The sequence below is a fragment of the Narcine bancroftii genome, chromosome 7 (genome assembly GCF_036971445.1).
Source record: "Narcine bancroftii isolate sNarBan1 chromosome 7, sNarBan1.hap1, whole genome shotgun sequence".
Taxonomy (NCBI): Eukaryota; Metazoa; Chordata; class Chondrichthyes; order Torpediniformes; family Narcinidae; genus Narcine; species Narcine bancroftii.
In genome coordinates, this window is record NC_091475.1 from 173,117,869 (window position 1) to 173,131,324 (window position 13,456).

General features: G+C 40.6%; 1 protein-coding gene across 6 annotated transcripts in view; it reads left to right on the forward strand.

Annotated features, from left to right (window-relative positions):
* The first annotated feature begins 257 nt into the window (after positions 1-257).
* The window catches only part of ift88 (intraflagellar transport 88 homolog), a 138,194-nt gene continuing 124,995 nt past the window's right edge, over positions 258-13,456 (forward strand). For 2 of the 6 annotated variants that reach the window (XM_069891353.1, XM_069891357.1), the window contains exon 1: positions 12,937-13,228. Coding sequence is in view for 2 of the 6 variants with exons in the window: in XM_069891352.1 (XP_069747453.1) it covers positions 13,004-13,024 (21 nt within the window). In the remaining 4 variants the exon portion in view is untranslated. Of the gene's footprint in view, positions 341-12,936; positions 13,229-13,456 lie in introns of those variants that run through there. The other 4 variants (XM_069891352.1, XM_069891358.1, XM_069891355.1 and 1 more) reach the window with 3 other exon arrangements.

The window sequence follows — 13,456 nt, forward strand, 5'->3', positions numbered from 1 at the left end:
TCGACCTTTCTCCCCGAGTAAAGCACGGCCAGACTGGCTGAAGCGATAACCGCCTCTCACGTTAATCCAGCCGTTTACTCACCGGTCTCACAGCAACCAAAGACTTGGTTGCTCCGCTCCGTCGGCAGCCAATCACATCCGTCCTTTTATCCAGACACGTGAACAGGCTTCGTCTTGTCCAATCAATTCGCTGATTGTGTTCGTGCCCACCCCCGCCGACGGCGCCGAGCATTGTGGGAAAGAAGCGAATTTGATGGTGGTTGGATTGTGCCCGTTGAGCTGAGAAGTTTTGAATTTGGTTTTAAAAAAATTCTGCTGGCGGAGACGAGCTACTCAAGAGGTAGATGTGATGAATAATTTGCTATCAGCTATCCCTGACTGCCTTAGTGTTGTGGATGAAGGTTTTCAGTGTGTATGTGAAATGCCATAGCTTGTCTGGAATTGCGCCCATTTCGAAGGGATGGCTGAAGAATTGGTTTAAAAAAAAACCCAAATAATATCATAAAAGAAAGATTTATTGTCACTGTACACAAACTGGGTCGATCTATGGCAAAAATAGTTTGTTTCTCACAGTGGTTGATTCTTTAAATATTGGTAGAAATCAGAATACAGTTCACAAAAGTGCTGGACCCCATCAGCTCTTCACTGGACCTCAATGTCTGAAGATTTTCTTTTTTTAACCAAAATAACAGGATGCTCTTCTTCAAATCGGGCTATTGAAAGAACAAATGAATGCCTCAATTTAAAATCACTTCTGGTACAGCATTACCTTGTTTGCACAAGCATGCCAACTTAAAAGGTTGTGCTCACTTCTAGGATCGCATGACCTAATTTTGGCACCAACTGAGATGGAGTACGGGTTTAACAATAATAAAATGTGCCTTGTGTCATACTCTCAGTAACTTTTTTTGTTAATGTCATGGAATATCAATTGTAGTATGTGAACTACACAAAAGTGCTGTAGAAACTCAGCAGGTCATTCAGAAAGCAAAGGGATGTAACCAACATTTCATGCATCAAGGTATGAGCAAAAAGCAGGCAGGTGTCTGAATAAAAAGGTGAGGTGAGGAAAGAAATGACAGAGGAAGGAGCATAGGTGGATATGAGTGGGAGGGCAGAAGAGGAAACCAAGAAATGATTGGAGAGGCTCTTCTGAATGGAGAGGGAAGAGGATGGGGAGCTGGAGGAAAGGAGTCAGAGGGATAGGGAAGTAGAGAGAGAGAGAGAGAGACAGGGGAAAGATCTATCTGAAACTGGAGAAGTCTTTGTTAATGTCATCTGGTTGGAGAGTGCCCAGATGAAACGTTAGGTGGTGGTCCTCCAATTTACAGGTTGTCTCAGTTTAGTAGTGCATGAAGGTGTGGACAGACATGGCAGTGTGGAATTGAAATGCTTGCACGTGAGTGTGCACGTTTTTTCTCTCTTCCTCCACCCCAACTCGTATCCATGGATACAAGTGCTTCTTTCCCTTTCTACTCCCACCTTTTTAATTCAGCCACCTGCTTGTTTTTTGTTCGTACCTTGATGAAGCGCATAGGGCCAAAATGTTGGTTATATCCCTTTGCATCCAAAAAGGATGTGTGACCTACTGAGTTTCTCCAGCGCTTTTGTATGTTGCACTCCCATTGCAGTGTCCTTTCCTGTTTAACTGTAAAATTTAAAAGTCTTGTTTATGATAAGTATTCTTGATATATTATACTACGTAATTTGTGCCACCTCAAAAACAGTTTGCAGTATGACTTTTTTGAATATTTTATTGTTTTTTTCATAAATGTTATGTATGCACTAACACAATTAAATTTTAGAGGCGTGATGCTTTCTCATCCTTTACTTGTATTAGAGTAACAGGGTGATATATGGAAGGATGACAATCATGACGTGGGTGCCAGCAAAAGGCAGGCTTATACTCAACACTCTCTTTCCCCCCCATCCCCCCCCCCCCCCCCCACCCCGGTGCAGTGAATGCTCACTGAGCCTCTTCTAACTAATAAGATTACATCAGGCCAGGACTACAAGTGAGAATTAGAATACATCACGTGAGTAATTACAAAGGGAAAGTATTTAATAATAATATTCAGGGCACATAGTCCTTAAAGTGTTCAGGTGGTCTTCTTTCTCTTTGGACTGCCTTTGCGTTGTTTGCTGCGCTGGTCTGCTTGGGGCCCATAGGTAGTTGGGTTGACGGTCGAGTTGGCGGCAACTGCCTGGACTTGCTGATCTTTGGTGGCCACTGCCTGTCTTCACTGCCCTCATGGCTGTGTGTCTCAGTTACTGGACTCCTCAGCTTCGTGACCATCTCTGCTCTGCCCCCATCCCTATCCCCATGCGGCCTGAGGGGTGGGATGGTCGGGGCACAGCAGGTCTGGTTCCACCTCCTCCAGTTCATGAGGCAGTTCATGGACCTTAGTGTCAGTCAATACTCGTAATTGGTCAATGTGTTGCTTCCACAATCTGTCCCCCACTAGAAAAGAGTATGAGTAGGGGCTCAATTTTTGTAAGATTACTCCTACCACCCTTGGGTCTTTATATTGTCTATAATCTTGTACCAGAACTCTCTCGGCCACTTTGAATGTTCTAGAAGATATCTGTGGCGATGCTTTTTTTTTCACAATCGGAATGAAAATGATTGGATGAACTGTGGACAGCCTGGTCTGCAGGTTGCAGCCAAATATTAGTTCTGCTGGGATGCATTTTGTGGTAGAATGCTGTCTGTTTCAGTTCCCCAATAGGAAATCTGCGATTTTTGTGTGTCCAGGAGGCATTTAGAAGTTTCATGGTTTTCAATGCTTCTTTGAATGTTTGTACAAAACGTTCTGCCTCCCCATTAGTACTTGGGTGATAGGATGCGGACAAAACATGTCTGATATTGTTGTCATCGCACATAAATTTTAAAAATGTTCTGATGTAAATTGGGGCCCATTGTCTGTAACTAATTCATGAGACAGTCCGTAAGTAGCAAAGATAGCTCGTAGACAGTCAATTATAGGAACTGCTGTGGTGTTTTTCAGATATGAAACTACTGGCCATTTGGAGTGTGTGTCCACAGCTATAAGGAAATTCTCATCCATGAATAGTCCAGCGACTAGTCCAATGCCAGGGTTTGGTTGGCCATTTCCATGGGTTAGCTTTGGCTTGTGGCAATTTTGGATGCATTGTTTGACTCTTACTGTTGTTTCGATGTCTCTGTCTATGGAGGGCCACTGGGCCAGTGCTTTCATTCGTACCATTCCAAGATGGTTGTGGTGTAGTTTGCCATTTTGCAGGAATAATTGTGTGGGTACCCAATAGTAAACATCCTTTTTTGACTGATAGAACTAGCAGCGTGTATGGTAAGGTTTTAGATCTTCTGGAATGACTTCAGATTCAGGCCACCCATTAAGGGTGAAGTATAGGATCTTGCTTAAGGTTGCTTCTTTTCTGGTTTCCTTTGCGATCATCTGGGCTGTAATGGGGAGTTGTTGAAGTTGTTCTTGATTGATGTCCATTTAATAATTTCTCTTTGTTCTGTTTCGGTTAGTGATAAGGCCTCTGCAAGGCTGTTGAATGTTCCTGCTTTTTTTTTCCCGTGAATGAAAGAACATTTATTGTCCAGGAATGAACTAAATAGAACATCAGAATCGTGAAGGCATTTATAAAGGGCATTCAGATTCAAAAAATATTATCCATTTAAACTTCTAAGTTGCTTAATCCATTCTGTGCTGCGATTCACATCTTGAAAGTATAATTTTTTTTAAAAAATTTTTATTTTTCACACTATAAACTATATTGACCAAGATACATACAGACATTTTTTTTCTTAAATATATAGTGTCATTTTCTCCCCCTTTTCCCCCCTCCCTTCCCCCCCTCCCTCACCCCCTTCCCCATTTATTTGAAGTTCAATCTACAAGATACATTAAACTCGTTAAACAATGTTGTCACTTAATAAAAATAAACAAGAAATTTTACTGAGTCAGTTCTTTTCGTTATCTTCTCCTTCTGTCATTTTAGGTGGTGGAAGTCCATGGTAGGATTTCTCTATTGTGTTTCATGTATGACTCCCATATTTGTTCGAATATTGTAATGTTATTTCTTAAATTATGTTATTTTTTCTAATGGAATACATTTATTCATTTCTATATACCATTGTTGTATTCTCAAGTTGTCTTCTAATTTCCAGGTTGACATAATACATTTTTTTGCTACAGCTAGGGCTATCATAACAAATCTTTTTTGTGCTCCATCCAAATCGAGTCCAAATTCTTTGTTTCTTATATTACTTAGGAGGAAGATCTCTGGGTTTTTTGGTATATTGCTTTTTGTGATTTTATTTGATATCTGGTTTAGATCTTCCCAAAATTTTTCCACTTTCTCACATGTCCAAATTGCATGAATTGTTGTTCCCGTTTCCTTTTTACAGCGAAAACATCTGTCTGATACTGTTGGGTCCCATTTATTTATCATTGTGTCTGTAATCACATATTCAAAATTGCTTCCTTCTGGTAACCTCAGACTGTTTCCCAATTTGTCCTTCAAGTAGGTTTTCAGTTGGTAGTATGCAAACATTGTATCGTGAGTTATATTATATTTATCCTTCATTTGTTCAAAGGATAATAATTTATTTCCCGAAAAACAAATTTCTATTCTTTTGATCCCTTTTCTCTCCCATTCTCTAAAGGAAAGGTTATCTATTGTAAAAGGGATTAGCTGATTTTGTGTCAATATTAGTTTTGGTAGTTGGTAATTTGTTTTATTCCTTTCTACATGAATCTTCTTCCAAATGTTGAGCAGATGATGCAATACCGGTGAATTCCTACATTGCACCAATTTTTCATCCCATTTATATAGTGTATGTTCTGGTATCTTCTCCCCTATTTTATCTAGTTCTAATCTGGTCCAATCTGGTTTTTCCCTTGTTTGATAAAAATCTGATAGGTATCTTAATTGTGCGGCTCTATAATAATTCTTAAAGTTTGGTAGATGTAAGCATCCTTGTTTGTACCATTCTGTTAATTTATCTAGTGCTATCCTCGGTTTCCCCCCTTTCCATAAGAATTTCCTTATTATTTTCTTTAACTTCTTGAAGAATTTCTCTGTTAGGTGTATTGGTAGTGACTGAAATAGGTATTGTATCCTTGGGAAAATGTTCATTTTAATACAGGTTATCCTTCCTATCAGTGTTAGTGGTAAGTCTTTCCAATGCTCTAAGTCGTCTTGTAATTTTTTCATTAATGGATGGTAATTGAGTTTATATAGATGGCCGAGGTTTTTATTTAGTTGTATACCTAGGTATCGCATTGCTTGTGTTTGCCATCTAAATGGCGATTCTTTCTTAAACTTTGTGAAATCCGCATTATTCATTGGCATTGCTTCACTTTTATTTGCGTTGTTACTTCTCCATATTCCTTCAATTTCCTATGTAATTCTTTTATTGATATTTCTGGTTCTGTTAAGTATATTATAACGTCATCTGCAAATAGACTGATTTTATATTCCTTCTCTTTTATTTTTATCCCTCTTATTTTATTTTCTGTTCTTATCAGTTCTGTTAGTGGTTCTATAGCTAACGCGAACAATGAGGGAGATAGTGGACATCCCTGCCTTGTTGATCTGCTTAAGTTAAATTGTTTTGATATATATGTCCATTTACTGTCACTTTCGCCAATGGCCCCTTATATAATGCTTTAATCCAATTAATATATTTCTCTGGTAGGCTGAATTTTTGTAGTACTTTGAATAAATAATTCCATTCTACTCTGTCAAAGGCCTTCTCTGCGTCTAAAGCAACCGCTACTGTTGGAGCTTTATTTCCTTCTACTGCATGAATTAAGTTAATAAATTTACAGATATTGTCTGTTGTCCGTCTTTTTTTAATAAATCCAGTTTGGTCTAGATTTACTATTTTTGGTTCATAGTCGGACAATCTGTTTGCTAATAGTTTAGCTATTATCTTATAATCAGTGTTAAGTAGAGATATTGGTCTATATGACATTGGTGCAAGTGGATCTTTCCCTGGCTTTGGTATTACTGTAATTATTGCTGTTTTGCATGAATCTGGTATGCTTTGTGTTTTATCAATCTGGTTGATTACTTCCAGGAGGGGAGGAATTAATAAGTCTTTAAATGTTTTATAGAATTCTATTGGGAATCCATCCTCTCCTGGTGTTTTATTGTTCGGTAGTTTTTTTAATATCTCCTGTAATTCTTCTATTTCAAATGGTTTTATTAATTTATTTTGTTCCTCTGTTTGTAATTTCGGTAGTTCAATTTTAGTTAGAAATTCATCTATTTTGTCTTCCTTCCCTTCATTTTCAGTTTGATATAGTTGCTCGTAGAATTCCCTGAAGTTTTCATTGATCTCCGTTGGATTATATGTAATTTGTTTGTCCATTTTCCTTAATGCCAATACCATTCTTTTAGTTTGTTTTGTCTTAAGCTGCCACGCTAGAATTTTGTGCGTTTTTTCTCCTAGCTCATATTTCTGTTTTGTCTTCATTATGTTCTTCTCCACCTTATATGTTTGTAGTGTTTCATATTTTTTATTTTTTTATCTGCCAATTCTCTTCTTTTAGTTGTATCTTCCTTTATTGCTAATTCTTTTTCTATATTTGTTATTTCCCTTTCCAACTGTTCTGTTTCCCGATTGTAGTCCTTCTTCATCTTAGTTACATAACTTATTATTTGCCCTCTGATGAACGCTTTCATTGTGTCCCATAGTATAAACTTATCTTTCACTGATTCCGTATTTATTTCAAAGAACATTTTAATTTGTCGTTCAATGAATTCTCTAAAATCCTGTCTTTTAAGTAGCATGGAGTTTAATCTCCATCTATACATTCTTGGTGGGATGTCCTCTAGCTCTATCGCCAATAACAGGGGTGAGTGGTCCGATAATAGTCTTGCTTTATATTCCGTTTTTCTAACTCTCCTTTGAATGTGGGCTGATAACAGGAATAGATCTATCCTTGAGTATGTTTTATGTTTACCCGAATAATATGAATATTCCTTTGGGTGTTGTTTCCTCCATATATCCAAAAGTTGCATTTCTTGCATCGATTTAATTATAAATTTGGTTTCTTTGTTCTTTCTGTTAGTTTTTTTTCCAGTTTTATCCATGTTTGAGTCCAAATTAAGGTTAAAATCCCCTCTTATTAGTATGTTCCCTTCCATATCTGCTATCTTCAAAAAGATATCTTGCATAAATTTTTGATCTTCATTAGGTGAATATACATTGAGTAAATTCCAAAATTCTGAATATATCTGACATTTTATCATTACATATCTCCCTGCTGGATCTATTATTTCCACTTCTATTTTGATTGGTACATTTTTATTGATTAATATAGCTACTCCTCTGGCTTTTGAATTATATGATGCTGCTGTTACATGTCCTATCCAATCTCTCTTTAATTTCTTGTGTTCCACTTCAGTTAGATGTGTTTTTTGTACGAATGCTATATCAATTTTTTATTTTTTCAATAAACTTAACAGTTTCTTCCTTTTGATTTGGTTATGTATTCCATTAATATTTAAGGTCATATAGTTCAACATAGTCATTTCATACTTTGTTTATCTTTCCTTTCCGTTTCCTCATCACTACCTTCCCTTCTTATCCATTTCTGCTTTCTCTTTTTGAACACATTATAAGAAAACATTTCTAAAACATAAAATATTTCCACTATTCTCATATCTAAAATTCCTTTAATCCCAATAGTCCCTCCCCTTTCTGAGTTGCCCTTTGTCCCTTGTCGGGCAACCACATCTCCCCTCTCCATTTGGATTTGCGAATCCGCTCACAAGCGTCAACTGATTTTGCAGTGACTGTTATTCTTCCCCACCCAGCCCCCCCAGAAAAGATTTTAATCTTCATATATAACAAAGGTCACTCTCTTAATTCCCTCCTTACTTCCTTTCTTCCCTTTCTTTCCCTTCTTAGTTCTTACCTATACTCTATTTTTATCTATATATATATATATACACACATACATAGATATATACAAATAATTTGATGTCATTTTTGTTCTTGTTACATCTCTTCATCTCTCTGTCTGTTTTGTAGTTGTTCTGCAAATTTTCGTGCTTCTTCTGGATCCGAGAATAGTTTGCTTTGCTGCCCCGGAATAACTATTTTAAGTACCGCTGGGTATTTTAACATAAATTTATAACCTTTTTTCCATAGGGTTGTTTTTGCTGCATTGAACTCCTTCCTCTTCTTCAGGAGTTCAAAACTTATATCTGGATAGAAAAAAAATTTTTGACCCTTGTATTCCAATGTTTTTTTGTCTTCTTATTTTTTTCATTGCCTTCTCCAATATATTTTCTTTTGTTGTATATCTTAGGAATTTTACTAGAATGGATCTTGGTTTTTGTTGTGGTTGTGGTTTAGGGGCTAATGTTCTGTGTGGCCTTTCTATTTCCATTTCTTCCTGTAATTCTGGTCTTCCTAGGACCCTGGGGATCCATTCTTTTATAAATTCTTTCATATTTTTGCCTTCTTCATCTTCCTTAAGGCCCACTATCTTTATATTGTTTCTTCTATTATAATTTTCCATTATATCTATCTTCTGAGCTAACAGCTCCTGTGTTTCTTTAACTTTTTTATCAGATTCTTCTAATTTTTTTTTAAGTCATCTACTTCCATTTCTATGGCTGTTTCTCGTTCTTCCACCTTGTCTACTCTTTTTCCTATATCTGTCATGATCATCTCTAATCTATTCACTTTTTTTTCTGTACTTTTTATTCAAGATTTTGTAAGTGTTCACTCTCATTTCAGCCCGTGATCATTTAAGTAACTGAGAGTCCATGTAGTAATTTGTCCATTGTTGCTGGAAAACTCGCAGGTACTTGCTGAAATTCCGTAAGGATTACATGTCTAGGTGAATAGTCCTAGATGGGTATTGATTGTCACATGTTCCCTTGATTTTTTTTTGTCCAATTCTATCTGTTGAATGTGCTTGTGACAAATCTAGTTTTGTGAATTTTTGCCCTCTGTTTAGTGTTTGGAACAATTCTTCTGCCTTGGGCATGGGGTGTTCGGGTATTGTGAGTGATGATGACTTTGTAAACGCGAATTCTGCTGCTTGCTTTTCGTATGGGTATGATGGGCATTGCCCAATTGCTCTATTGTATTGGTGCCTTCATGTTTTAGACTGTTTAATTCAGCCTCAATTTTTCCCTTTCATAGCAAATGGGACTGTCCTGGCTTTGAAGAATTTTGGTTCTGCATTATCTTTTAATTACAGTTTGGCTTGAACAACTTTGATCTTCCCCAACTCTTGTTGAAAAACCACTGCGTGGTTGTTGAGGATTTAGTCGAGTTCTGGCTGGGAGGTGTCCGTGTGGTTTACATTTAATATTGAACCAATTTCCAGTCAGTCTCGGGCAGTGGTTCTCAACCTTTTTCTTCCCACTCACATCCCACTTTGGCAATCCCTTACTAATCACAAAGCACCTATGGCATAGGAAATACTTAAAGTGGGATGTGAGTGGGAAGAAAAAGGTTGGGAACCACTGGTCTAGGGGAATGTGTTGTAACCAGTTTCTTCTGAAGAGTGCTGGTCCCTGGGTATCTACATTGTAGAACGAGTATTTTTGGTTGCTGTTGTTTGTATTGTACTTGGACTGTACATTTTCCAAACACTTTGATTCTGTCTCCTGCAACAGATCTTAGCGTTATTTCAGTTATTTTTACTGGGAGATGTGGTAGCAAGCTGCCCCTCTGTCTCACTCCATCATCAGGGGTGTCTATTTTTAGCTATATCAAGGTTGCTGTGTTTCCTCTGTTTATTTCTCAGTTGTGTAATATCTCAGCAGCTGAAATTTCAGGAGCTTGAAGGTCAGCCTTTGGTTTGCAGGCCACCTGCACTTTAGAAGTGGACATTTAGCTCTGATATGTCCTTCTGTTTTGCAATGGTTGTATTTAGAATTTTTGAAGAAACAGTTTTCTGGCTAGTGCTTGTATTTTCCACAATTTAAGCATTGTTGGAAGGAAGACCTCCCAACCAGTAGGTCTGGTTGACCCACATTCAAGATTTTATCTGCCATTTCAGAACTGCAGGGAGTTCTGTATGCAATTTGCAGCGCTATGTCTTCATCCATTTCTAACAATTTTTGCCGTGCTTGGTGATATGCCAGCCCCATCACTAATCTGTCTTGCACTACCTGATTTGGAAACTGCTCAATGACAGTGCTTCACCAGTTTGCGCAAAGATGCCACGTATTCTCTTACTGTTTCTCCTTGTCCTTGTCTCCTTTCATAGAATCGTTGCCTTTCTGTCATAAATGTGTGGTCTGGGGCTTAAATGGTTCCTTAGTGCTGTGCATAATTCGTTGAATCTCTTCGACCCTCAATCCTCTGGGGCCAGCAAGGTTTTAAGGAAGTCGATTGTTTTGCTATTATTCTGAGGAAGAGGGCATGTTTGCAGTTTACTAGACCTTGCACAATATTGTGGGCTACGCAGTAGTAGTTAAACCGTTCTACATATTCCAACTTTCTACTGCTTCGTTGAATTCCCGAACGTTCCCTCCGCCATCTTGGCACGTTTTCGCCTTGATCTTTTGGAGGGAACTTGTTGGGGTTGTTAGGTAGTCATTTTCTAACTTTTGTTGTTTTCCTTCTCACGGTTGGTGCATGGAATATGTGTAGGGTTCGTTTTGTTCCTTGTCACCATTTTTGTGTATGCACTCACACAATTAAGACTCTGAGACGTGATGCTTTCTCATCCTTTACTTCTATTTGGCAAAATAGCTACTGACACACAGGGTTATACGTATGGAATGGTGATATCATGATGTAGGTATTGTGCTGTCCAGCAATGGGTAGGCTTATACCAAACAAGTAACATTTTAAATATAAAATATATTAAACATTTTCTCACAAACACAACAAACAAAAACAAAGCAGACCCTCCCTCCCTCCTCCCCTTCCATACATATAGATCTGTTCACCGTCAAAGCTTGCGTATATTCCTGGGTGTGCGCCAGGAACTGGAGGGACTCCTTGCTGAACTGGGATTTTGTCGCATTGACTGAGAGGCCAAAGTCCACCAGCTGGGGAAAGAGTGTGTGGAGGTGGGCTTTGTGTTCATCGCGGTTGTGACTGGCAATGAGAATATCGTCCAGGTAAATGAATCCAAAGTCTAGGTCTTTTCCAACCACATCCATGAGGCGATGGAACATTTGGCCCACGTTCTTTAGACCAAGGGGCATACACAGGAACTCGAAGAGGCCGAAAGGGGTGATAATGGCTGTCTTACCCATGTCGTCTGGATGCACCAGGATCTGATGGTATCCCCACATGAGGTCCACTTTTGAGAAGACCCGTGTGCCGTGGAGGTTGGCAAAGAAGTCCTGTATATAGGGCACCGGGTACCTGTTGGGGGGTGGTTGTGTCGTTCAACCGACGGTAATCCCCACACAGTCCCCAGCCCCTGGACAATTTTGGGACCATATGGAGTGGCGATGCCCAGGTGCTGTCCGAGCGCCAGACAATTCCCAGTTCCTGGAGCCTGGAGAACTCCTCCTTTGCCTGCTGGAGCTTTTCCGGCGGCAGCCTTCTGGGTCTAGCATGGAGCGGGGGGCCCTGTGTGGCGATGTTGTGGAAGACCCCATGCTGGGGCAGGGTGGCATTGAACCGTGGCTCTAAGATGGCGGGGAATTCGTGGAGGATCTCATCGAACTCTTCTCTGGCGGTGGCCATGGTGGCGATTTCACGCCTGCAGGCTTCTGCTGGGCCCAGTCGGGTGGGGTGGAATGTTCGGGCATTGACCTGCCTTTTGTCCTTCATGTCAACCAGTAGGCTGTGAACTCTGAGGAAATCAGCCTCTAACAGCGCGGTGCCCACGGAGGCTAGGATGAACCTCCAGTGGAACTTCTCCTTCCCGATCTGGATCTGTGCCGTGTGGGTGCCGTAGGTCCTGATGGTGGAGCCGTTGGCCGCCCACAGGGTTGGACCATAAGATCGGGTGAGAGTCTCTAATGCTGCGGGGGGAAGGACGCTGAGAGCCTGTGTCCACCAGGAATCGGCGACCGGTGGATCCGTCTGTCACATGAAGGAGGCTGTTTGTGTTGCCAGCCATCCCAGCCATCAATGGCAGCCGGCCTGGTCGTTTCCCTGAAATTCGCAGGGCTGGCGGCACTTATGGGCTTGCGCTCCCCAGCATTGGTGATAGAAACACCAGTTCGACTAGCCATCCTCTGACTTGGTCTTGGGAGCGGCTTGTGATCGGCTGGCTCCTGGTCATGCCACCTGGTTGAGGGCTGCCTCGTTCTCCTTCTTCGTGCGCCAGAGGGCATCCGCACGGGCTGCTGCTCTCCTCGAGTTCGAGAAATCTTCATCTGTAAAGAGCAGCTGGATGTCCTCCGGTATCTGTTCCAGGAATATCTGGCGGAAAAGAAAACAAGGCTTGTGGTCTTCCGCCAGGGCCAGCATTTCATCCATCAGCACCAACGGACTACGATCCCCAAGCCCATCTAGGTGAAGGAGCCTGGAAGCCCGTTGCTGGGGAGTTAGCCAGAAAGTTCCAAGCAGCAGGTCTTTGAGGGCGGTGTACTTGCCCGTAGCCAGGGGGTGGTGGATGATGTCGTCCACCCTCACTGCCGTATCTTGGTCCAGAGCGCTGACGACATGATAGAACATCGTGGCGTCTGAGGAGATGTTGCGGAGTTGAAATTGTGCTTCCGCCTACCCGAACCACGTTCTCAGTCGGTGAGTCCCAAAGGGGGGAAGCTTGATGGAGACGGTGTTAACCTCTGCTGAATCCATGGTGTTTTGAGTCAAGAAAAATGACTAGGCTCATCGGGGTCACCACTGTGACGATGTGAGCAGTGGAAGAAACACAGCCACCATGTTGAGGGTTGCCCCTTTATGGGCAGCATGAGCTCAGTCACCTGGTGCATTGTGACATCATAATCGCTGCCCAGGGTGCATGCTGGAAGGGATGCTGGAGTCAGAGAGAAACCTCTGACGACACCATTTTCCCATGGCTGCCCTCCCATGTGGCAATACAAGCGGACCCGGTTCGCCATGAGGATGTACACCGCCACAGTACATTAATTTCTTGCCACATTGTAATTATGTATTAGAATGGGGTTAATCCTTTTTTTTCTTTAGTGATTTGAAACTTCATTTATAGATAAAATCCTTTGCTTTCCCCCTCCTCCACTGAGTACGTTCCCATTTGAATCCAATACGGGGGTGGGGTTTGTCTTCAGTGAAGAAGGCTGTGAGAAATCTAGCCTCTGCAGCAAGGTAATATTTTTTGAAATCTGGAAGTCTAAGACCTCCCAGCCCATAGTCCCAATTCAGTTTTTCCAATACAATTCTTGGTACCTTATTCATAATATGGCTGTTTAGTAGCTTAAAAAAAGTTTTTAGATAATGAAATAGGCAGCAATTGAGAAAGGTATTGCAGTCTTAGCATCACTTACATTTTGACGCAGTTAACCCTTCTCACCAAAGTAATTGGTAGGCCTCTCC